Consider the following 26,680-nt stretch of genomic DNA (forward strand, 5'->3'; position numbering starts at 1 on the left):
ACGATGTTGTGGGCCCGATTAGCGAAAGGTCCCCATTCTAAATGAATCTTACAGACCTTTGCATCGTTTCCTTAAATAAGAAAAGCAAAAAGTGCACGAATAATGAAATGATAGGAGTGAGTGCTTTGCCAAGACGGCTCTCTCTCTTCTACGGCCAGTGGCCATCATATCCCTCTCTCTCTCACAGCTGTGTCTGCACGAAGGCTTGACCTCGTATTCCACAGACAGAGAGAGAGAGACAGACAGAGAGAGAGGCAAGGAAGAAGAAGCAGGAGGAGAAGAAGAAGGGAGAGCGGGAGAGAGGAGGAAGTAGGCCAGTGGTTGGCCTCTCTCTCTCTCGGACAAGAGAATATGCCGCGCAGATCTGACGAGGAGTATGATTATCTATTCAAGGTGGTGCTGATCGGGGATTCTGGCGTCGGCAAGTCCAACCTGCTGTACAGGTTCACCCGCAATGAGTTTCATCTAGAGTCCAAGTCCACCATTGGCGTGGAGTTCGCAACTCGGACTATCCAGGTAGGGTTTCCTTCTCTTTGGCTCACGCCTTGAGTCTACGTTCCTCGCACATCTTTGTTAGATCTGCTGTGTTTCTCATTTTCTAGGGGGTTGTTACAGTGATAACGGTTTAGATGATTTGCATTTTTTGACGTTTATAATGGTTTAATCAATCGGACGATAATTGCTGCAATAAGAAGCTCGTGAATTAGCTTTTAGAGCTTTTATTTTAAGTTACAGCAGTAAAGATCTCTGATCTACTATGTATGGAACTGTTTCGGTGGTGGTCAAACTGATAACAGTATTCACCGACATTGTTTTTGATTATTTTGAAAGCGATAGGATTTGTGGAATCATACTACAGAAGTTTGTTCATCAATGCACTGCATTTTGCTGTGCCACTCCGGCTATCGGGGTTCATGTGGCTTTTTTGTGCGGACATATTTGATGTTAGATATAGATGATGGTGGATTGTGTAGGTAGGTGAGGAGATAATTTATAAGGTAATGCCAAATGGTAACCACCTTGACATTTGATTATGCTTTCTTCATAGTGGAAAAGGCTACTCAGGCAAGTATGATGATGTAGCTTGCATATTCACAATGGCTTTATATTGGCATGTTCATGGCAACTCTCAATCATATTGGTATTTATGTGAGTAGATTTTGAAACATAGTCATGTTCTGTGGCCAGTCTTCATATGTAGCAGCCCATTGCACAGTTTGTATGGCAAAATTGGATTATCATTTGTGGAGGGTTGTCATAAAATGTGACATCCTTACCCAATGGCTATTTTGTTATGTATTGTACACAATCTCATGTGATGATCTTGGTTTCCTGCCATTGTATATTGAAAAACATGTCATCCAAGGTCAATAGGTCTGTGGCATAAATGAGCAACAAATTATTACTTTGAAAGAGCTAAAAGAGCCAAATTAAGAGGCTTGACTCCTACTAAAGTGAGATAAGAGCAAACACATTGTCAAATTGTCACATGTATTGCTTGAGATGCTACTAGTGTTATGATGATGATGATATATGTTTGCATACATGTATGGAGGAAGCAGATGCAAGAGAGGAAGAAAGAAGAAGATGAGCATTGAGAGCTAACACTAAAAGTTTAGGCAATGTCAAAAGACTTGTCCATAAATGATTCACGTATTGGATGCCAAAGTGTTGCTTGAATGGAAAAAATCAAGCTGGCTGTGAAGCACTTGTAAGGAGGGCCATACAAAGCCACTTATTTATTTATGATTGGTCTATTGTGTCTTTCACTTGACATGCTATTGTTATATAAAAAAAGTAGGATAAGGGATATTTGAGCTTGACTCTATGTGTAGACATTGTGATACCCTATTTCTTGTACGAAATCATACTAGTATGTACCATACCATACTATACAGATCGTACTGTATTGCGTACAAAGACAACCCTGGTACACTTAGGGCGCACTCTAACACTTGTGGATGATGATGCTCTATGGAGATAGTGAAACACAATCCTTTGTCCAAGGAGGTGTTGGAGGAGAAATTGGATGATGATGGACAGAAGTAGAGGAAGTGGAACACAATCCTCTGGAGCTGTTAGTGATGATGAAGATTCTGAACTCTCTTTGTAATGATGGCTGCTATCAAGGTGATTGCTGGGCAGCCAATTGGAGGAGGAAAAGCACATGTATCTAAAACCGAAGATTAGCTATCCACCAAATGCAGTATGAGGAAGGACAAACTTGTCTAAAACTGAAGATTGACTATCCACCAAATGTAGTAGTAGGAGGGCTGCAAACTGGTTGAGCATGCTGAGAATGATGTCGCCAGCTGTCCAGAAGTTTCTAGGATGCAACAGATGTAGATAGGCTGTATGCAACTGCCAAAAGTTGGGTGACTGGCTGGAATGTGTATAGCAGTCAAAATATAGTAGTAGGTGATGATGTTGAGGTCGGTGCAGACCTAACAACAAACACAGCAGCTGGAGTTGACTCGACTCTTAGAGGATGATCTTTGGATGTTGGGTGGCCTGTTCAGTACTAAAATTCAGTAGGTGGAGTGCCTTGAATAGGTTGCTTGGATGGCTTGATGATTGGAACAACAGGGCAGCTAGATCAAGGCTGAGAGACAACCTGACCAATGAAGGAAAGGGCAGCAGTAGTTGAGGAAGAGGAATAAGTGAATTGATCTAATGAAGAATGAATGGGGTGGATGTAAGAATGCCCAAACATGCCCTATTTTTAGGGGATTTTGGAGCATTTGTCCTACCATGTGGAATAGATGCCAATAATACAAATAAGGTCTTTTTGGGGCTGTTAAGACCAATTTAATGTACAACAAATAACACATAATGGGATCTTGAATAAGGGAGTGATGTGGCAAGTTAGTCAATGGTGAGATAAATCAACAACTTAGATGGGAGTAAAACATAGTTCACCCTAGTTGTAAAAGATTGAATAGAAGCACTTGTAATCCAAGAACCCCACCTACGAGGAAAATTGTGAGGAAGAACAATAGACAAGGTGATCGCTTGGGGTGCCCAAAACTAGGCCTTGAGAGAAGCCACTACTTCCATGTTCGTGCTAGTGAGAATGAAAAAGCATGCTTGATCTTGGGCCTCGAGAGGACACTATCCCCATCTCCATGTTGGGCAAGAAACAAAGGTGCAATCACCAACTCATGGTTTGAAGACCAAGGCGTTGGCCTAGGTAGAATCTTATAGATCCTAGGTGTCGATGCCACAAGAGAAGGACAAAGCCCATGACCTTGGCCAAGGTGTGCGGATGGCCACAGTTTGGAGGGAGCACACCATAGTCCTCTAATGAATGACGAGAATAGACAGTGACCCCCTTCGAAACTGGAGGAAGAAGATCCTCCTTTGAAGCCCTCCATTGAATCCTTATCTAGAGGAGACGGGAAATCCAAAAACTCATAAATCATGCCCTTTGGTGTGTTGAATGGAGAATCGAGCACTAGTAGTGCCGAAGAAGGTAATTAAGGTTGTAGTGGAATAAAGGCTTGACAATTCGTAGAAGTGTCCTCTTGGAACCAAGTAGATCCGCTTAGTAAGAGGAGGGTAATCACAAATGATTCCCTTGATGCCCTCATTGGAGTTAGTGTCTGCGGAGTCATGCAAGGGAATGGGAATGTGTGACTCTTGTGAGACTACTAGGGAGAGGGGGGGCCAACAACCTTTGTTTTTTCCATAGAGTGGGGTTGTAGAGGTGAAGATGGTGGCAAACAACTATTTTCTTTTACTGGAGCAAGCTACAAAGTTGAAGAAGCCCAACCTTTTTTGCCTTTCAAGAGCTGATTGTGGAAATTATGGTTATTTGACAGCTGAGTTTGAGAGTAGAGAGCTTGAAAGTTGACCTTGAAATTTGTATTTGAAACTGATAGATATGCTCAATGCCTCACCCTTGTAAGGTGCCACCAATGACCCATGGTGATTGTAAGGCCCGCATTATGAGGAGTTTCCATGTGAATATGGACATTGGGTGGGTCTTGACTTGTATGTCAGATGATGTCTATGTGATCGGATGGGTGGTTTGGGGACAGTGCCCGTGGCCCGATGATATAGGGAATGTTTTCTAGCCGACTAGGAAAGATTCATAATATGGTTGAACATGTTGACTAGTCTATCTTCCTGGGCTATAAAAGGAAGATCCCTCTAAAGCCATCGTTAATCTATCTTTTACCCAGTTAGAGTTCTTCTAGATACCCTTAAGCTCTTCGCCTATCATCTGTCTGGATCACCCTCTAAGCTTCACAGTGGAAGCGGACGGGTGGATAGAGCCATTGCCGTATTAGTTCGTTTGAAATTAGAGCAATCTTTGTCCTTCTCATATTTGTTGTGTGCTTCTATTTCTTGCTCAGATTCTGTCCTTTGTGCCATGTAATTTCTACATGGTATTAGAGCCCAAGGGGCTTTGAGGAGTGAAGAGTACTCTAGAAGTAGGGCTTCAACAGCGAAGAGGAGAAATGTTTTCTGTTGTATCAAGTAGTGGTGCTGGTGCATCAGGTGGTGGCATTGTTGTATCGGCAATTCAAACACTGAGGATTCATCCACCAACCTTTAGTGAAGGCAAGTTAGATGGTACAAACTATACTTTGTGGAAGTTTAAACTCATAACTATCCTTGATTCTTATGAGCTTCTAAAGACGGTGGTGGGGATTGTGAGATGGAGAGAGGATCGAAGCTTAGCTCAGAGTGCAATAGACAGTGTGGAGAGTGAAGCACGACCCAATGCAATAGATTGAAAGAGTGTAATCTGAAAGTACAAAGTACAACCCTTAAACCTTAGGGTTATAGAGGATATTCACACGCGAATACAGTAAGTGCCCATAAGTGTGTGACATAAGCACATACGAAAGAAGACAAAGTCTGGGGGAAAAAACCTCTCGTATCAAGAGTAAAAAGTACCCCAATGTCCTATGATCATCGACACTCCTCTGTGAGCGTTGGCGTGCGTGAGTGAGAACCCAACAAACCCCCTGGAGTAAAGAGTGATCAAAAGTACAAGGATCATCCGCCACCGAAGGAGATCAAATTTAAAGCATTGCGAAATGCTTCAAATTTGTCACGAGGAAGAGCTTTGGTGAAGATGTTTGCTACATTACTGGTTGTAGGACGATAGACAAGGCTGATATCACTTGCATGTAGCCTCTCTCTTAACAAAGTGATAATGTGTCTCAATGTGTTTCGTGCGTGCATGAAACACTGGGTTCTGTGCCACTGCAATGGCACTCTGACTGTCAGTGAACAAAGGAGTAGGCTCCGTAATAGATACATCCAGATCAGCTAGCAAGTGTCTAATCCATATGCATTCAACTGTGGTAGTGAAAGCTGCCTTGTATTCAGCTTCACATGAGGATGTGGCAACAGTGGATTGTTTCTTGCTAAGCCAAGATATGCAAGATGAGCCAAGAAAGAAACAGTTGCCACTAGTGGAGTGATGTGAATCATAATTACTAGTCCAATCAGAATCACTGTAAGCATGCAACTGTAGTGGTCCCCCTTTGGCATAAAGCAATCCAAGAGATCTAGTACCTTGTAAGTAACGAAAGACACGCTTAATAGCTTGCCAATGTGACATGCGTGGCTGATGCATATATCTGCTCAGGACTGAAATTGCAAATTGTGTGTTCGGCCTAGTGTTGCATAGGTAAATAAGACATCCAACTATTGGAGCATATGTGTGTATATCAAACAAATTAGTGTTATCATGCAATGAGAGCTTTAGTCCAGGTTCGATTGGTGTATAGACTGGCTTGCAATCTTGTAAGCCAAACTTCTCAAGAAGTTTACCAATGTATCGTGACTGTGATAAACCAATACCTCTAGTATCATGTATGAACTGAATGCCCAAGTAATAATGCAAAGACCCCAAGTCTGACATTTCAAAAGTTTGTTGTAAATTTTGTTTGAATGCTAAAATCTGATTAGCATGTGTTCCTGCAAGCAAAAGATCATCAACATATAAACAAATGATCAGCATGGTTCCCCTCTCTTTACATACGTAAAGGGTAGACTCAGATGAGCTATTTATAAACCCTTGGCTTAGCAAAAAGGCATCTATCTTGGCATACCAAGCTCTAGGAGCTTGTTTCAAACCATATAAAGCCTTTTTCAGCTTGCAAATTAAGTGTTCGGATCCCTCAACTGCAAAACCAATGGGTTGCTGTACATATACTTCCTCATGAAGTTTCCCATGTAAAAATGCAGTTTTAATATCTAATCGATGCACAGTCCATCCATAATGGGCAGCCAAAGCAACCATAAACTTGATGGTTGTCATTTGGGAGGTAGGAGCAAATGTCTCCTCATAGTCAATACCTTTCTTCTGTGCATAGCCTTTAGCTACAAGTCTTGCCTTATATTTGTCAATGGATCCATTTGCATTCTGTTTCAGCTTGTAGATCCATTTTGTTCCAATGGCTTTCTTTTCAAAGGGCAAAGACACTAAATCCCATGTTTGATTCTTAGTGATAGAATTCAATTCAGCTTTCATTGCTACCATCCAATGCACACTTTGTTGTGCATCCTTAAAACATTCAGACTCCTCATCATCAATTGTGCTTGTGCCATAACAAACTCCATGGTATGTGCAGTATCATGCATACAAGCTTGCTTTCTAGTACGACCAGCCATGGGTGCATCCAGATGACTATCTTTCATAGTCTGTAAATACCATCTAGGCATTTGTCTTGTCTCCTAAGTGTGCATAAGCTCTTACCGAATTTTAGTTTCAGTACTTTGTTAAATATTCAGATCAGCCAATGGCTGATTTTTTGCATTTTCCAATGGAGCAACTGGCTGAACATTGAGTTCACTTGCTGAAACTCTAGCTGAATCGCCAAATGTAATGGGCAAGAGCCCTTTAAGGTGGAGAATAGAGCCATCAATGAGCACAATCTCCCCAATATCTCTAACAGGGTATGATGCATTGTTGGCACACTGTACAGACTTGCCAACTGGAGCTGCACCTACAGAAGCAAATAAATCTCTACGAGGTATGATGTGCCTAGAAGCACCACTATCAAAAAACCAATTGCCTGCATCCTTAGTAGAGCTAAATGCTTGATCAGCCCAAGAAGTGTAATAACTGCATGTGTAAAAGCAATAGTCCGTGTTTGCAACAAAGGGCACTGACTCAGTAGCAGTAGAAGGAGCATCAGAAACAGACATTCTTGACTCCTTTTTCTCCTTGGCAATGCGCTTTCTACACTTAGTGATATAGTGGCTTGGCTTCTTGTAGTCATGGCATTTACCCTTTTTGGCTTGCGTGCCTCCTTGTTTTTTACCCCTTCTGAGGTGCTTGAAGTCCCAGAGCTCTGTAGAGCATTCTTTACTTGGCTGCATTTGCCCTTTTGTCTAGCCATAAAAGCTTGCTCAGAGGCTATGACATCCACACCACTATTTCTTCTTGTTTGCTCCTCTTCTAGAAGCAAACTGACTAACTGAAGAAAAGTAATCGGCTGTGCAACAATCCTCATGGTGAGGCTTAAGGTCGTATGAAAAGCCAAGTATGAAGGAGGTAATGAGTTCAATGTAGTAGATATCAGCTGTGCATTTGAATAGTACTCATCGACATTCATAAGTTGCTCACGCAAGTCTTGAATTTTATTCAAGTGATCCTGCATAGAATCAACCTCGTCCATCTTCAATGTCTCTAGCTCTTTCTTTAAGAAAGAGATGCGAGTCTCATTCTTACTAGCAAACATTTGCTCCAAAGTGAGCCAAGCTTCTTGTAAAGAAGCTGTAGAACGAATGTGAAGGATGATGGACCGTTGAATTGCCAATGCAATCAACGACAAAGCCCGTGCATCCCGTGTATCCCATGTTTTTTGAGTTGCTGATCTTTGGGGAAGTGGCTGAAGTGGAGTAGGTTGAATAGGTTGAGGTGCCCGTTGTCCATGTCCTCCTGGAGGAGGAGTAGGAGGAGCCACAACTCCAGGCCTAACTTTTTCTCCACTGACATAATCCCAAAGATTTTTTGCAACAAGCACTTTCTTCATCATGAAGCACCAAAAGTGAGTAATTGTTACCGTCCAATCTGTCCTCTTTGGATACATAGGTAAATACATCTCCTCCTTGATTTGCCATGGAAATCAATACCAAAATAAGGCAAAAGAGCAATGTCCAAACTGGAATAACCTGGAAATCTTAAAAATTTTCAAAAATTACAGTAAATAGCTTGTTGCAATTAGCACACTAAGGTACACTTTGTCAAAACTGTCTGTAATACACGTTGTCCAAGGTGCATTTAATGTTCAGTAACACTGTATGAGTAAAAACCCCAAAATTTCTTGCCTCAAAATTGTCCAAAACAGTCTATCTCTGACTGAGACTGTAGTACATGTGCCAATGCCTTCAAAAAACTCAAAAGCTCCAAAATTTTTGATAAATTTGCCAAGAAATTTGCATGGACCGTGTCCTAGACACGTATTGAGAGTTCTATGCTTGCTTGGGCAGAAGCCTTGTTTCTAGAAATGAATCCATAATAAAAAGGTAAAATTTTAAGAAAAAATTAGCTTAGAAATCAGTCAACTAGTCAAGTTGATGGCCACAAGTATAGGTACAGGTGCAAGCAACGCTTCCAGGAGAGCTGGCGGCATAGAAACATGAAACGGGGAACGGGAACGGGGAACGGGGAACGGGGACGGGGATGGGGATGGGAACTCCAAACCTAGGGAATGGGGACGTGGGAATGGGAACGGCATTTAAAAAATTAAAATTCATGAAAAAAATTAATATTTCACTCATAATCCATGTGGACTCTAGAGTGTTAAAACTTAAAACCAAGGTATATAATCCACAAGGACAAATCATTCTAAGTTTTAACTTTAAGATATCATGCATTATTCTAAAACTACTCTTTAGAAATTGAATTGCAACTTACAAGGCTCAAGAGGTAAGCTATTCAATTATAAATAATAAAATCCATAATACATATGCCAAAAATGATAAAACAATGAACAATGAACTAAACTTTAAAGTCTAAGCTAAAAGAACATGCCTATGGTACCATTGCAAAAAAACTTAAAAGATTACAAATATGAAATTGAAGTCTAATCTTTGAAAGAACATGCTCATTGCCCCAAAAAAGACTACAAATATAAAGTCTATTCTCTAGACTGAAGCAAAATGTGGCATGCTAAAATAGCCCAAAGGGCAATTGCAAGATTGCAAGACTCAAGTACAAATATAATATCGGCATGGTACAACTGTCAACAGCCCAAGTATCATACTGTCATCAATGATCATAATATCATATATAATGTAAATGTGTCATGTATCATGAGAGTCATGATAAGTAAACTAAATCAAAGATCATGATCATGATCTGAGGCTACTCTAGCCACTCCTGAAGTGCCAGCCTCATCATCATGTGTACCATGAATTGTTGCATCTCCCTCAACATCAGCATGTGTCTCCTCTTCTTGTTGCATCTCCCACTCTGTGAATGGATCGGGCTTTGTTAGTCATACTGTTACATAACATCCTCAAATTAGCACTAACGAATACTAGATCGTTTGCCCTCTCCACACCAAGACGGTTTTTTTTCTTTGAAGCAATGTGAGCATATGTACTCCACAATTGCTCCAAACAAGAGGAGCTAACTGACTGACTCAAAATATGGATGTCTAGTTGCTGCAACTCAGGACCATCCGAACCATAGTCCTCCCACCACAAAGGTGTCCCAATCTTACGGCGATCCTCCAGTGTGTCCCCACAATCAAAAGAACCCCGAAAGGTCCTATAACATGAAAGCTAATTTCGTCTAGTGCCATGATTAAGCACTAGATGAGACAATATAAGTCTCTATGCATCCATAACCTCAGTGTCATTCTCCTGACCCTTGCCTTGGAACTCAGGATCCACAACAAATGTAGCTGCATGCATGGGTGAGCTATAGGAGTTTCACCTCGTCACAACTAAATGGTGTATCTCCTCATACGCCTCATCTTTTGGTGCCAACTCTTGCAACTTTTCATTCAGCCTATCCATAGCCTCATATACCTTGCAAATGCAAGGTTGCATAGCATCCATAACCCTCAATATATATACAATAGGTGATACCATAGCATCTATCCGCTTCACATCATCTCAAAAAATGGAGTTATTTGCTTTCTCCAAGCATAAGATACCTGTAGGAGTATCTGCCAATGTTGATGAGGTAAACTCATCACTAAGAAATAACTGCCTCAAGGCACCACTGCATTCTCTTAACTTGCCTAGCATCAAGATGTTCAAGGCAAATCTGGTATCAGAGTATTTTAAAAGTGTCTTCTTCGACGGCAAAGAGAAGTGATGGCGAAGAAACTGGTGATTCAAAACAAAGCTAACCATTTGAGCTCCTTGCTCTATGACAGGTGCAATCCATGAGAGGTTACCAATATCCTTTAGTAGGTTGTTCAAGCAATGAGCTATACAATATGAAATTGTGATATGTGGATAATATCCTTGAATAATAGCACCTGCTACCCTATTTGCGGGCTCTCCATCTGCAACAAATCCCACAACATGCTCTGGGCTAATAAGCTTAACACCCGTAATCCACTCTGTTGCAAGTACATCTGCTGACTTTCGTGTCCCCGATGCATCATGTGAAGATATGAAATACATTTTCCCACGAGAATAAGCAACCATACCATGAATGGATCGCTTGCGTGTATCACTCCAACCATCAGCAATCAAGGAAACTCTATTTTTAGCCCACATGCTCTTTCTAGTCACTGCTATTTGCTCAACAAGGCGCTTTTCCTTGTCGAGCAAAGTGGTGCGTAAGGTCTTTGATGATGGAGGTACATATGAAGGGCCATACTCACCAATCTTCTTGCACATCAATTTAAAATACTCTGACTTGGTTGCATGAAATTGAATGTGGTCATGATAAAAAAAGCGTGCCACTGATGTATCCACCTCTTTCTTCTTCTTGGGATCCCAACTAGCATCAAGTGTGCTTTGTCTACGTGCAACATGTGGCACTGTTGATGCCATGGCCGATGCAATGTCTGCAGTAGGTGTGGAGGTAGCACTTCTTGATACTGACACCTTGCTCTAGATACATCTGATGGGAATGGTGTCACAAAAGTTGCAAGGTCAACTGCAACACGTCGTGGTCTAGATGCAAGATAAGCTTGTTGACCTGCTACACGGTCACGAAGCTCCCTTTGCTTCTCCAAGGTCACATTCGGACAAAACTGTACCTCTGAATTTGGCTTATGTAGGAGATGAGCTCGGACCTGATTATGCATAAATATTAAAATGGAACAAGTGGCAATTGGTATTCCATATTCTAATATTTAAGTAACTTTGAAAAATTAAAATCAATAAAAATTTGAAATACAAATGCTCGGCTCAATGGATTACCTTGTTTGCTCCACTAGTTCACTTGTATGGGCAAAGCTTGCAAGTCCATGGTCAAGATCCTCCACCACTCAAAGGGCGGTCAGCATTTACTTCCTTCCCACCATGACCAATCATTAGACCTTCTTTCTCGACCACCAACCCGTCGAGTGGGGCGGGAAGATGAAGCCATTTATGATTTCAGGCTGAAAATAGGCTCAAGAGTCGAGAGAAGGAAAAATTGAAAGCTGAAAATTGACGGCTCGAGAGAAGGGAGAAGGCTCAAGAGTCAAGACTCACTCAAGAGTCGAGAGAGAAGGGAAAAGGAGAGAAGGGAGAAAAAGAAGAAAAGAGGAGAACTTGGAACTTAGAGAAGAACTTAGAAGGAAGACTCAAGAGAAGAGGAGAAGAAGGAAGAGAAGGGAGAAGGTTCAAGGAAGAAGAGAAGGGAGAAGTGAAGAGAAGGTAGAAGGAAGAAGAGAAGGAAGAGAAAGAAGAGAAAGAAGAGAAAGAAGAAGAAGGAAGAGATTGGAGGTGGAAGGAGAAAGAAGAAGAAGGAAGAGAAGAAAGAAGAAGAAGGAAGAGAAAGAAGGCGGTTAGGAGTAGGACGCAGGCGAACAAGGCGCATGCCGGAGCAGCGGCATTGGGCGTAGGCGATCTGGAGTGGGAGCAGGACGCGGTTGCAGATCGTCCAGGCGGGATCAATGGGTAGCTGGCTGCAGGTAAGTGGTGCCATGTGGCGTTCCCTGTCCCGTTTTAGACAGGGAACGCAGCAAGGAACGCGTTCCCTGTCTAAAACGGGATAGGGAACGTTTCATCAATTGAAAACGCGGTCCATGATGGATACGTGCCGGGGACGGCGATTCCACGTGCCAGGGGGCCGTTCCGGCCGTTTCCTGTCACTATGGCTGGCGGGCATAGCAAGTGGGAGCAGGCGGTGCTGTTGGCAGACATCAAAACCCTGGTGGAAGGGCGCAAGGTGGACATGTGATGCTCAGTAGGCGCAAGCGGCGCTGTTGGCGGGCGTCAGAACCTTAGTGGGAGGGCGCAAGGCGGACAGGTGGCGTAGCCCAGGTCGCTGGTTGGGGCAGGACGTCTGCTTTTGACGGGCTTAGGCTAACTGAGCGGAAGGAAAGCAGCTCTAGAGTTGATAGTGGATAGGCGGCAGATTTGTATTGAACCGGGACTCCTGGAGGTTGAGCAAAGCTGAATAGAGCCTCAGCTTTGATACCAAATGTGAGATGGAGAGAGGATCGAAGCTCAGCTCAGAGTACAGTAGACAGAGTGCAGAGTGAAGCACGACACCCAATGCAATAGACTGAAAGAGTATAATTTGAAAGTACAAAGTACAACCCTTAAACCTTAGGGTTGTAGAGGGTGTTCATATGTGAACATGATAAGTGCTCGTAAGTGTGTGACATAAGCAATACGAAAGAAGACAATAAGTATGGGGGGAAAAACCTCTCATATGGAGAGTAAAAAGTGCCCTAGTGTCCTACTGATTATCGACACTCCCATGTGAGCGTAGACGTGCGTGAGTGAAAACCCAACAACGATTGATCCAGAACTACAATCCACCTTTGATCTGTTTCTCCAAAAGCAGATTTTCTACAAGCTTGGAAATGAAGAAACGCACATGCATTGTGTGCCTTAGTTACACGTTATTTTGATAGTGTTTTGACCTTAATTTAGCATATAACCAAGGCATCATAGGCTTGGAATGTATTGAGGAGTTAGTACAAAACACAAAATCAAACAAGGATTCAGAATCTAGAGAGTCAACTAGTAACAGAGAAGTTTGCTGGAGGAGAGACAATTGAATTATTCATTAGTTGAATCAAGAATCAACGCGATTAGATGGCTGGCGCTTGGTTACAAAAGTCTAGTGGGGAGCTAGCTCGAAGACGTCTTTGGATTTGTTCACGAAAGTTTGATGGGTTGGTAATTGCCCTAAACATTGAGGTGAGACTCCAAGCTTTGACGTTTAAGGAAATTTGTGCACTATTAATGGAGGAGTTGAGGCTTAAAGCCCGAGAATGTAGTAACAGTGGAGATGCTGCATTCTCTGCCAATGTGAAAGGCAAAGGTGGTTCCTCTATCAACGGTGACAAAAAGAAGAAGGGTGGTAAGAAAAACTTTCAAGGAGAGTGCTTCTACTACAAGAAGAAAGGACATGCAATTGCAAATTGTCACGTCAAGAAGATTGATGAAAAGAATGGCACCGTGGAGACTAAAGGGAAGAAGGTGGCAAATACGGCTGAAGCAGAGTTGAAGTTATTTATGGCGACCATTGAGGAAGTGTGTTTCTCGGCATAAGAAATGTCTAACACTAACTCATAGGTAATGGATAGTGGTGCCTTGTGCTACATGACCAACTAGAAAGATCTATATAGTTCTATGAAGTCTTTGCAAGAATCCATCATTGTGTCGGTTAGGAATGACGCAAAATGTCTTACTGAGGGCATAAGTACTATTTCCTTTGTTACTACAAATGGTGAACTTAAGAATCTTTCAAATGTGTTGTATGTTTTAGAGATTAAGAGAAATCTGCCATCAATTGCTTCTATAACCGATCTTGGCCATGAGGTGAGGTTTACTAAGACAGGTGTAGAAATTATCGACAATGCTAGCAAAGTTATTGGCAAAGGAGAAAGAAGGAACGACCTGTATGAGCTAAGTGCTCTTACAACCACCGCTGGTGTGGACACAAGTAAACTTTGGTATAAAAGATTTGGTTACATTGGTTTTGCAGTGTTAAAGAAGACGCATAAGCAAGGTATGGTTGCTCACTTACCGGCAGTAACTGAAATGAAGGAACCATGTGAAGCTTGTATGATGGGCAACTGATAGAGGAAGGCATTTCCACAAGAAAGCAAGAACAGAGTGAAGGCTCCTTTAGAGTTGGTGCATGTTGACTTGTGTGGTAAAATACTTATAAAAGCCTTGGGAGGATCTTCTTACTTTATGCTGATTATCGCGACGAGTACAATAGAAAGATGCGGGTGTACTTTCTTCGTGATAAGGCTTAAGCTTTTTGTAAGTTTAAAGAATGGCTAAAACTTGTTGAGAATGAATTAAGGTAAAGTGTGAAGAAGTTCAAAACAAATAGTGGTGGTAAGTTCAACTCAAAGGAGTTTGAAGACTTTTGCAAGAGCAAAGGGATTAAGCGTCAATGGATGACGTCTCATATACCTCAGTAGAATGGCATTGTTGAACGCCAAAATCGCACCATTGTGGAAATGGCAAGGTGCATGCTTTAGGGCAAGGGGTTGCTTAATTGGTTTTGGGCAGAAGCTATCAATATTGCAATCCACATTCTTAATCGGAGTTACACAAAGGGTCATGAGACCTATTTTGGTAAGAAACCATTTGTTTCATATTTTGGAACTTTTGGATGTGAATGTTATGTACATGTTTCAAAGGGTAAGAGAAATAAGTTAAATCCCAAAAGCACAAAATATATCTTCTTAGATCATCTTCGGATGATGAGAAAAAAGGTCATCAACTTGCAATCATGCCATTGCCGCGATGGGTGAATCAACTCTATGATTGCAGTAATCCTATGCCTCCCACAACTGAGGAAAAGATAGATGGACCAAGGAGATCACTGAGAATAGAGGAGCAAAGAAAGGCTTCTGCTCACATACTCAATATGGCCTTGATGATTGAGATTATGAGAGAAGTAAAAAAGCCTGCAGACTTGGAAGAAACACTTGCCGATCCGGCATGGAGAGCAGCTATGCAAGCTGAGTATGACAACATAATGAAGAATGACACTTGGGAGATAAAAAAGAGGAAGATTATTGGCATCAAGTGGATCTAGAAAGTAAAAAACAAAGTTGATGGCAACTTAGAAAAGCACAAAGCCAGATTAGTTGCACAGGGATTTTCATAGGTTGAAGGATGTGGTTTTCAAGAATCGTTTGCTCCAACTGCTAGAATGATCACTATTTGCATAATATTTGCAGTGGCCGCTCATAAGAAGTGGCCAGTTTACCAAATGGATGTCAAATCAATTTTTTTGAATGGTGACCTCAAGGAGGAGGTGCATGTGGCTCAACCACCGGGATTTGAGGTCCCCTATTCAGAGAACAATGTTTGTAAGCTGAAGAAGGCATTGTATTGGCGGATACAAGCCCCTAGAGCATGGTACCAGCGAATAGATAAATTCTTTTTAAGCTTGAATTTCAATAGATGTGCCTCAGATGCTAACTTGTATGTTTACAGGAATGGTGAAAAGTTTGTAATGATTGTCCTATATGTGGATGATCTTCTTATTACAGGTGATTATGAAGATATGATCCATTAGGCTCGACGGGCTTTGAGCTCTGAGCTTGAAAATGACAGACTTGGGCTTGTTGCACTATTGTTTGGGGATTGAAATCTGGCAGGAACTTGGCAAAATCTTCATCTCTCAAAAAAAGTATGCATGCGAGATCTTATAAGCATTTGGTATGATTGAGTGTAAGGAGATAGCTACACCCATGGAGGTCAATGTGAAGTTATCCATTGAAGATACTTTAGTACTACCAAACATTGGGAGGTGCAGGAGTTTGGTTGGTAGCCTCATCTACTTGTGTAACACCAAGCCGGATATTAGTTTTGTTGTTGGGGTTTTGAGTAGGTTCTCAAACAAACCTCGAGAAATTCATTGGAAAGCTAGGATATGAATGCTTCGATACTTCAAGGGAACTCATGACAATGGTATCACATATAGTTTTGGAAGTGCTCTTATGGGAACTGTGATTTAGATTGGGCAGGTTAATGTGATTCGAAGAAATCAGTTTCTAGATATTGTTTTTCTTCAGGTTTAGGAATCTTCTCTTGGATCAGTAAAAAGCAACCAACTGTGGCATTGCTTTCTACCAAAGCAGAGTACAAGGCAACTTTCTTTGCTGCATGTGAAGCAATATGGTTAAGGAGGATTCTATGGCATATGGGAGTACAGGATGAAGATCCAACAGTGATAAGATATGACAATCAAAGTTGCATTGCTATTACCAAAAATCCAATCTTTTATGCATGTACCAAACACATTGAGATCTAGTATCACTATGTGCGTAGAGTTGGTATATTGTTCAATAGAGGAGAATGAAGTAGACATCTTTACTAAAGCTCTTACGAAGGATCTTCGTCAAATTCATCTTCAGAGTCTCGACATTGGGCCGAGAATGTAGTTTACTTGCGGGTGGACATTGAGGGGGGGTGTTAGATATGCTCAATGCCCCACCCTCGTAAGGTGCCACCAATGACCCATGGTGCTCTGAGTTGTAAGGTCCCCATTATGAGGAGAAGCCATGTGTGAGCATGGACGTTGGGTGGATTCTGACCTGTATGTGAGATGAGGTCTATGTGACCAGATGGCAAAAAGGTGACCTTTGTGGATCTAGCCTTTGGGTTAGATAAAGTAGTTATGTTGCTAGCAACTTGAGGCTTGATGGTAAAGGGAATATTCCCTAGCCAACTAGGGAAGTTTTGTAATATGGTCGGACATGCTGACTAAACTACCTTCTCGGGCTATAAAAGAAAGATCCCTTTAAAGCTATCGTTAATCTATCCTTTATCCAGCTAGAGTTCTTCCAGCTATCCTTGAGCTCTTCGCCTATCATCTGTTTGGATCACTATCTAAGCTTTATAGTGGAAGCGCATGGGTGGACAGAGCCATCTTTGTATTAGTTCGTTTTGAAATTATAGCAGTCTCTGTTCTTCCCTTTTTTGTTGTGTGTTTTCTACTCCTTGCTTAGATTTTGTTCGCTATGCCGTGTAATTTCTGCAAAAACTAGTGGGTGAAATGGACGGGGAGAATATATTGCTAGAACTTGGGAGAGAGAGAGAGAGAGAGAGAGAGAGAGAGAGAGAGAGAGAGAGAGATTGGGTGTGTGCACGTGTGTTGTGGGAGAGGAAGCCTAAACAACACCTACAACTATCCCAAAAGTAACCCCAAATGGTCACAAATAAGGACTTTAAAATAGTCAGATAGTTTGGATTACATGTGATTGGGCATGTTGTATTCGACACGACGGATCGGGCTAGTCAATCTATCTATCAAATGTGGACAACTAGGCTCTCAGTGGAGTGGATTGGGTCTTGGGAGCCAATGGATGTGATAGTACGCGGGCGGGAAGTCTTCATAGCTTGTTGTGGTGGCTTTGAGTGTAAAGAAAATGGTATGGCAAACACATAAATGCTAAAGTGTACGACAATATGGAGAACATAATTTGTAGAATGTTAAATGCTAATGAATGAATAATGGATATGATAATGAATGAATACTAGGTATGAAGATACAATCAATGGGCCTTGAACCTTTGTGTCTCTAGGATAAAGTAGAGGTGGTTGAAGGAGTGGGAGTCCAAGTGCTTTTAACGGATTCGGAAAACATAGCAACAACAGTGTCAATGATGATGAAGATGTCAACAATAGTGTATGTAGTCTAGGAGCAACAAAACTAGATGTTGCTGATCTGATGACGATGTCAATTTTCGGGGATGATGGCAATAGATTGGTGAATGAGTTGGCTTGTTTGGTAGTAATATGTAATTGTCTCATTCGATGGATGACCTCCAGCACAGATAAATGTGGTGAAGAAAGCAGCCGATCAGCTTTGAAACAAGTCACCCAAGCCATGATTATTTGTGATTGTGACACACATTCAACTTAATGTCCCATGCAATCCACAGATATGCACAACTTAAGTGTACAAAGAGCATTAATTCTTGTCCACTTGACAAACTTCCTCCTTAAATCCTTGCAATCGTCCTTGTTTGTACCGCAATTTTTCAGAAGCATGTGTTACCAATGGTGGCAAAGCATGCAACATCATAAACAAACATGTGCACCTACTTCTTACCCAAATGATGCTTTTAGCATGCTGAAATTTCCAGCCAGCAAAATCAAGTTATAATTCACCCACATAAATCATTATCACCTTTAGAACCATAAGGAATGTATCCAGTTTTCAAGAACCAACATTGTTCAAACCCAAGCAAAGTAATGCATAAACTAGGCATAAACAATGCCTCATAGCAAAGATGTATCACATGCATCATATATATCTGGAGTAATCCACGTCAATGTACATCATCTACACATCGCATGCAACTCATACAAATGTATCTCTTTCATCACCTGCAAATGTCGTTCATGTTTTGCAAATGTCCATTCCATGTATCCCATATATGCCATGCAAATGTATTGTTTTAGAGGACAAGTTGTAAAACAGGTTGCCAAGTGCAAACTCTCCCACGCAAGCTGGGGAAAAGGCTGTTGGGGCCTGGCTGAGGGTCATTCCAGTCATTTTGAGCATTGTGAAGGCTGAGAGGGATTGGATAGAGGCTATAGACAGCGGCCACCGGTTGAGAGGAGCCATTTTCTAGCCACAAGGAGGTCCATCAGCAATTGCTGACTGGATTAGTTGGTCATCAGGTTGCAGGCAACTATTGTTCTATCCTTTGGGGCTATTGGAGGTTCCTAGATGTGTGGAGCAGCTGGTGAGAACACTTTAGCTGTTAACAATCAGGCTATAGCTGATTCTAGCACTTTCTTGTGACAAAAATCAGAAATTTCTATCCCCTCAACTTTCTCTCCTCTACAAGAAATCCCTCAGCATTTCTTGGCCATTTCTAGGCGTTGGTGAAGAGCAGCTGTGTGTTTGCTATTGTAAACCTTAATTCACAGCAGAAATTAGGGTTTACCAGCCATCTCGTGTCTCGTGCCAAAAAATTGAAGGCTTAATACTTGAAATCAATAGACAACAGCCACCAGTTGAGAGGAACCATTTTCTAGTCACAAGGAGGTTCATTAGCAATTGGTGACTGGATTAGAAGGCCATCAGGTTGCAAGTGATTGTTGTTCCAGCATTTGGGGTTATTGGAGGTTCCTGGAGGTGTGGAGCAGCTAGTGAGAACACTTTAGCTGTTAAAAATCAGGGTACAGCTGATTCTAGCGCTTTCTTGCGACAAAAATCGGAATTTTCTATCCCCTCAACTTTCTCTCCTCTACAAGAAATCCCTCAGCAGTTCTTGGCCATTTCCAGGGTTTGGTGAAGAGCAGCTATGTGTTTGCTATTGTAAACCCTAATTTATACTAGAAATTAGGGTTTACCAGCCATCTGGAGTCTTGTGCCAGAAAATTGAAGGCTTAATACTTGAAATCAACAGCTGGAATTCAAGGAATCGCCAGAGATTTCAAGAAGCCAGCCATTTGAGTTGGATTTGGGATTAGATTTGACCAGCCAAGAGTCGATTGAAGACCACTCCTTGGGTGAATCAAGGGGCAAGTTGATAAGAAGGCTTGCTAGTCATATATAGTAGCAAGAAGCATTGGAAAATGAAGGAGATTGGAGCAATCTCAGTGTATTTCATTTAATTGCAATATAAGTTAAAGGAATACTGCAAGCAGTGCCAGTTTGCTGGGCCAATTGGGTGTCCGTTATCCAAGATTGATTGGTAACATTTGTATTTCAGTTTATGTAAATTTTATGCTTGCTGTAATTAGTGCTTAATCAGGTTATCTATGACCCTTTGCAAGAAGGAAGGTTGTTTTCAGGATCCATGATTAGTAGGGACTTGAGTGTGGCTTGGAAAAGTGGGTTCAATCATATCTGGTTGTGCACTAGATGCAGATGGCAACTTAGAAAGAGAAGTGAAGGTCACATCTAGTCAATTCTCAAGGGAGATGAGAAGCGCCCAAGGGCTGAAGTGCATTGTAGGGTTGATGGACCAATCAGATATTTCCTTGAGTGTGATGGGGGTGGGCTGAGCATAGTTGCCAATAAATGTGTTTCCTATGCATAGGAAATGTAGGAAATAGGCAGGTCTTTCAGAAATGTAGGAAATCAAATTGATCTCATGCCCAAGCATTTTTAGTTGGCCTGTTTTTTAGTCAGATCCATTAATGCCTTTTCTAATCGTTCATTATGGTCTATTTTAAGCAGACACCTTACCCTTTGATGCTTTTTGGTCATGACATCCACAATTGGTGCAAGAATGTGCAGCTGCATTTGCATTTGGTCTCGACTCCTATCTGTTGACTAGGCCAAACTCTTTCAGCTTGTGATTTGTGGCTGCTACTGTTGCCTGTTTGAAGGCTTGTGATAATGAAGTGTGGCATACAGTGTATTGTGTATGTATTATGTAAATTGTTGGTTTGTTATTGTTCACTTAGATTTTGTATATGATGTTGAATTATGTTCAATATTTGTTTTATTGTGTACATTTATATGTAAATAAAATTTGAACAAATTTCATCTCAAAAGAAACCCATTTCTTACATTTTAGGAAACTCATATGACACTTTGGGAACCCGTTTCATACCTTCGTTTCCGAAACCCTTGGCAACTATGGGGCTGAGTAGGTAGTCTTGAAGCCACGTGACCAGCATGTGTGTATTGATCAGTTTGGTCACCTTGTTGATGGGGATAAGGCATATGAAAAGGAGGGTGACCCTCTCTCAGTTGTGGAGGGGCAGAAGTGTCCTCTTTTGATAAGCTTGATTTCCTTGGTGGGAAAGAGGGCCGAGTCTTGGGTAGACTACCCTTGGCCTTTTGAGCAACACTCATCATCAAAATGACCAGGCTTTTGATAGTACCGACAATATCTATTTTTCTTAGGGGACATTTTGCCAACCCAGTTTCAATTTTGGGTGAGAGATACTTAGCTCCTCACTACACAATTGGTTCTTGGTGTTCTTTCCACCCCCTTGCTTTCCCTTTTGTGTGGTGGAAATCGAGGCCCCCTCTGCATATGGCAGATGGGATGTCTTGTGAATGCAATCGAACAATCTTGTGAACTGCAAAAGTTGACATCAAATCATCAAATTCATAGGTGGGTAATTGGGGCTGTAAGATAATTTGCTGCATAAAATTGAAATATGTAGGTGGTAGCTTGTTCATGACTACATAAGAGACATGCAAAGGCTTTGTTAGGGTCACCCGGTCATATATTCAATGAAGAAAAACACATCTGTGGTCCATGTTGGCCTTTAGATTTTGCAGTAGGGTTAGGTAGCCAATGGAGACGAAATCATTGGTGGTACATGTTCGCCTTTTGTTTTAGGAATAGTTAAGTTGCACACAAAATCTGACTCCTAAGAGTCTTTTTTAAGTTTGCCTTTGGAGGACAGTGCAAAGCATTATTAGTAAAACAAAACTAGCGTGCCTGAACTAGATAGAAGATCTCATATAGAAAGTTCACTGAAGAAAAAGCAATGAATGAGCGGCTGTAAGGTATCGTGCCCGTTATGCCTTTTAAATAAACGACAGGACATCATGTGGCAAGCTAGGGACTCATCAATGTGTCTCCAAGATGTGAAGTACTAAATCCTCAATGCTGAAAATTCTGTATCCTAGGACTAATTCCTGCTCCAAGTTATGGATGGTGTCAAAGTCAAAATCTAAACTGAGCGCAACAAAACTATTATGAACTGACCTAAGACACATTAAAGCAGTCTAGCTACATCATGTGGACTAACTGTAAACCATCTTGGTTCTTATATGCATGATGCATTATGCATATCAACTTAGTCAAGCAATGCTCTTTAAACATATTCATCACAACCAGTCCATCAATGTTTGGTACATTCAATGTCTTTAGAGAAAGCACCAATTATAATTTTTTTTCTACTTTCTTGTTCAGGAAGATTGATTTGTTGCCCAATATCTTCTCGAGGTACACATATAATCTCTTTTTAGAGACTTCATATATACATGGGAAGCATGTTGTGCAATATGTTCATTGACTGTGTTGACATTTGTTGCATTTCTTGAAAAAATGGGAGTGTCTGATTACATTACTTGGGTTATAACATGGAGCATGGCTGGAGCAAAAAGTAGCTAGATCACATGGAGACAAGGCCTCTTAGGGCTGTGCAGGTGCTTCTTGCATAATGTTTTCTGGCAGATTTTTCCTTTCCGTACTCATATCCACGATGCCCTAGTTTGTGTTGGTAAACCTTCTTTCTCATTTTAAGCCTTCTTTCTGAGCTGTCAGTCGGAATAGTTTAGCTGTTTTTGGTTGAGTGTAGCCTTTGTCCTTTCGATTTTGTAATTGAGCAGAATTTACGAGTTAACCCATTTTTGCTATATTATTTTCCAAAGGATGAATAAGAAGTACGGTGAATGGATCTTGGCCAGAACTGGGCTGTTATAGGTTCTCCTTTGAACTCACTGTTGACTATTCTATACTTTACAGAAGTATCCTTCTGACCTGTTTCTAATTACTTCTAGGTCGATGGAAAGACCATAAAAGCTCAAATCTGGGACACAGCAGGCCAAGAGAGGTATAGAGCCATCACCAGTGCATACTACAGAGGAGCAGTTGGTGCTCTTTTAATATATGACATCACAAAGCAGGCTAGTTATGAACATGTCAGTAAATGGTTAAAGGAGCTCAGAGACCATGCGGATTCAAACATTGTGATAATGCTGGTTGGAAACAAATCTGACTTGGCTCATTTGAGATGTGTATCAACAGAGGAGGCACAAGCTTTTGCAGAAAAAGAGGGGCTTTCCTTTGTTGAAACGTCAGCTTTAAATGCTTCAAATGTGGAAACAGCTTTTCAAACAACACTAACTGAGATATACCATATAATAAGTAAAAAGGCTCTCTCTTTGGAGGAAGATTCAATTTCAGTGGGATTAAAGGAGGGTAAACCAATTACAGTTGGTGATGTACAGACAGATGACAAAAAGGGTGGCTGCTGTAATTAGTTCATAAACATTGTTTATTCTCCCATCAACGCAAACAGGAACCTCATACATTCGACAACTATCAGCCCAAATTGGCAGCAAGTTTTGTTCAAAGAAATTCAAATGTCAAATTATAGTAGCTTACTCATGTCTCTGTAACAGCTGTGTGGAAGTTTTACATTTGAAGAACTAGAGTGAGATTTGCCACAAGTATTTCTATGTTCTCCTAGGACTGAGATTCTAAAAGCTGTTGCTTTCTTTCTAGAAACAAATATTTTTGCCATGAAACAAGATAGCCCTGTCACTAAGGGCAAAGTCCTCATTCCGAGCCGGTCCAGTACGATTTATCATACAATTTGGTGGCATGTTCTGATGTGTTAAAGTAGATTTATCAGAACTTAGAATGTTTCTTGGAGGATTCCACACAGACAGGCTCTTTGTTGAGAGGTGCAAACTTTATTTCCGGCCATGAAATACAGGAATTTAGCCGGTTCATTGAGGTTTAAAAATATTTATCGGCATGTTTTGGAACAGTTGCAATGCCTGATATGAATAAATATTACAAAAGATTTCACAATATGCGAAATGCTGCTGTCACATGTTGTAAGGTTGCATTGAAAGACATGTACCATTTGTTCTTACCTGAATGCTGAGCTTTCATGAATTTTATGCTTGCTTGGTGTTTCTGCCTCACACAATTGGCTGCAAAGCTTATGCGGGTGACTGTTCTTCTATGCAAACACCCCTAGAGATCTGACTGCAAAGGAATATTTTAACTTTTTATTGAGGATGCTGCAGGGTTGTATGTGAAGTTAAACAATCCAAAATACTGCCTTTTGAGCAATAAGACTGAAAAAAAGGGAAAGACTTACGCATGTCAGGTCATTGGCTTGCAGAATAACTACACAGTTTATTCACGATAATCTTTCAGCCTCAGCTGAGCAGTTCTAAATCATAATTTCCTCGCGAGTTATTTGCTTGGAAAAGGCACATTGATGAAATGGGAAGTGGATGTACTTCCCTTAACTATGAGAGGAGACATTCACAATGCTTGTTGAACATTTGAAATCATATAAGCTGATGAACTAGTTAGGTGAGTATGATAAAGGAGAAGTGGGTGTTCGGAAGGCGCATTAATGCATATATGGTCGACCTTTGGGTGATGTCCCATAGTTTTTACAGGTGCAACTATGTGACGTTTTGTAATTATCTTTTTTGTTATTTTTTTGGGTTAAAAAATAAGCATACACCCAAAATTGAAGAAAAGCTTTTTAAGAAAAGCTTAAATGTTTGAAAGCTTTTAGGCTTAAGTTTTTAGTTAAAGATGTTTGTGGGTAGGATTTTGTTGTTGTTGTTGTGGGCGGCGATAGCGATTGTGGTAGCATAGGAATGTGGTGGCATTGGTGGAAACCGTGTGCAACGGTGGTGGTTTAGTTATGACGGTGGCAGACTAGGCAGTGGTGGAGGCATAAATCTTGTGTGCAAGGTGGTGGAAATGGCATTAGTGGAGGCGTTGGGGGATAGTGGTGGCATGAGTGACGGTGGTGGCCTGAGGGAGGGTGTGAAAGGGCTAGCCGATGGGAATGGCAGTTGCAAAGTAGCAACCAGTGTGTATCGGTGGGCAGCGGATTGGGTGGCTGGAGGTCAAGGCGGGCCAGTTTGTGAAGAGGTGCGGGTTGGTAGGAGCTCATTGGTGGCCAGAGACAGTGAGAGAGGGAGAGGCGAGGCACATGGTGGGCTCAATGGTGACGGGATGTCGAGGGGAAGTGTAGATGATGTGGCGGACAAAGGTAGGCAAGTGGGAACATGGTAGCTGCTAGGTTGTGTCAGACAATCAAAGGGGTAGTCACCAGAGGGGAAGGGGCATGGTGGCCTTAGGCGGGCATCGAATGACCTATGGTCACCTACAAGATAGTGCAGGGATGGAGTGCAAAAGAAGACTTCGGAGTTTATGGATGAGTGCAACAAGCGTAGTGCTATGTTGTGTTCACCAGCGGGGTTGCAGCGATGTGGCTGACGAGGAGCCACAGATGGAGGTCATGGCAGGCGTGCAGGGATGGAGCATGGGCGGCATGAGCCACGGGAAAGTTGGTAGAATGGTGAGGAGGTGTGTGGTAGGGTGGTGAAGGGCTAGGTGGAAGGGAATATTAAAAAGCTTTTAGGCTTTTCAAGTTTGTAAACTACAAAAGCTTTGAACTGCTTCAAGGAAAGCTTTGAATGTTGGAAAGCCTTAAGCCTATATAAAGGGGGGAGAGTTAAGTAGTATGAGCCATTTTCTTCATTATGAAATTCGTCTCTTATTTAAAAAGAGAGGAAGTTCATACACAAGTGTGTGAAGGTGTGTATGTTAGTTCCTTGGTCATCACGTTTGCAAGACAAAAGGTTAGATTCAAATCTTTGTCATTCGTTCTTTTTAGGGTGGATTTAAACAATTTTGTCATTCGTCTTTTTAATTGATTAAGGTTAGATTCAAATCTTCATCATTCGTTCTTTTTAGGATTAGTTTAAACAATTGTGTCAAATTTATCTTTTTAGTTTATTATGACTAGTCAACATCAATAGTTAGTTTTCGTTTGCCATTCTTAGAATAGTTAGTTTTATCAACATTAGTTTACTATAATTAGTTAACATGATTAGCTTATTATAATTAGTTGATATGATTATTTATTTAGTTTTTGTTAGTAATTTTAATAGTTCTAGTGTAATTAGTAAATTAGATACACTTTTGTAATATCAATAGTATTTGTAATTGTTAGTATGTAATTAATAGTTGCAGTATTAGTAGATAGACTTATGTTAGTTAATAGTTAAATAGTAGTGAAATGAAAATGATGTCAACCTAGTTGTTCATTGCGGGTGTTCGGTGTGGAGAAAAATAACATACTCTGTCTTGCTAGTAGCCTCGAAGCTTACACAACCACTCTCATCTCATCTATGTGGTTGCAACTAAGTGTATGGTTATACTTTAGCCCGTTTTTTCTCGTATATTCAATGTTTGCCAATAATGTACGCAAATATGCTCTCTTTTGTTGCGAAAGATTGATTTCACTTGTGTGCTTTGTTGATCCATGATTCACACACAACTTTTTTCTTCTCTTAGCCCTTAAATGTGGATTTTGAAGATGTTGCTTGTTTTCCCCTATAATAGGTTGTGGAGATGGGAAGCAAAAAAAGGAGCTAAGAATGGAAAATTGTCACCATTCTCTAAAAGCTTTCGAAAGGCATGTGCACAATCAAATGCAAGTATTATATGCATACATGGGGCAATGGTTCATTGTGTATAGGAGAGGTGGTTGATTTGGGTGAGGTACAATAAGCTTCTATTGGTGATGTCATAGGTGGTTAGTCATGTTCAATGAGTACGCATATTTCATCATCAAAGAAATAGGAGGTTTCTATGTCTAGCACCCAAGGAAGCCCAAAACATGCGCATAATCATCATGCAAGAAGGAAGTGCAACTATGGCCGTGTGTAGGTTCATCTATCTCGAAGGTATCTTGTATGTTAATGTGAAATCACTTTTTTTTTTTGTGTGGACATGTTGAAGGCATTTGAAGAAGTGGGGCCTAGTTATAAACCATCCACATAAAATCAATTGAGGGGTAAGGAATTCTTGGATGAAGTTAGGTGTGTTGAGTTATATGGTGTGTGTGAAAAATG

At 41.1% G+C, this 26,680-nt stretch overlaps 1 protein-coding gene across 1 annotated transcript; it reads left to right on the forward strand.

Annotated features, from left to right (window-relative positions):
- Positions 1 to 96: 96 nt before the first annotated feature.
- Positions 97 to 23,164, forward strand: LOC148034041 (ras-related protein RABA2a-like). Its single transcript, XM_087682043.1, has 2 exons — positions 97 to 516; positions 22,559 to 23,164. The coding sequence occupies exons 1-2, from the start codon at positions 352 to 354 to the stop codon at positions 23,039 to 23,041; spliced, it is 648 nt and encodes a 215-aa protein (XP_087538169.1). The 5' UTR covers positions 97 to 351; the 3' UTR covers positions 23,042 to 23,164.
- Positions 23,165 to 26,680: the final 3,516 nt, after the last annotated feature.

The sequence above is a fragment of the Lygodium microphyllum genome, chromosome 7, assembly GCF_053477565.2.
Source record: "Lygodium microphyllum isolate KBCC chromosome 7, Lygodium_microphyllum_v1.1.10, whole genome shotgun sequence".
NCBI lineage: Eukaryota > Viridiplantae > Streptophyta > Polypodiopsida > Schizaeales > Lygodiaceae > Lygodium > Lygodium microphyllum.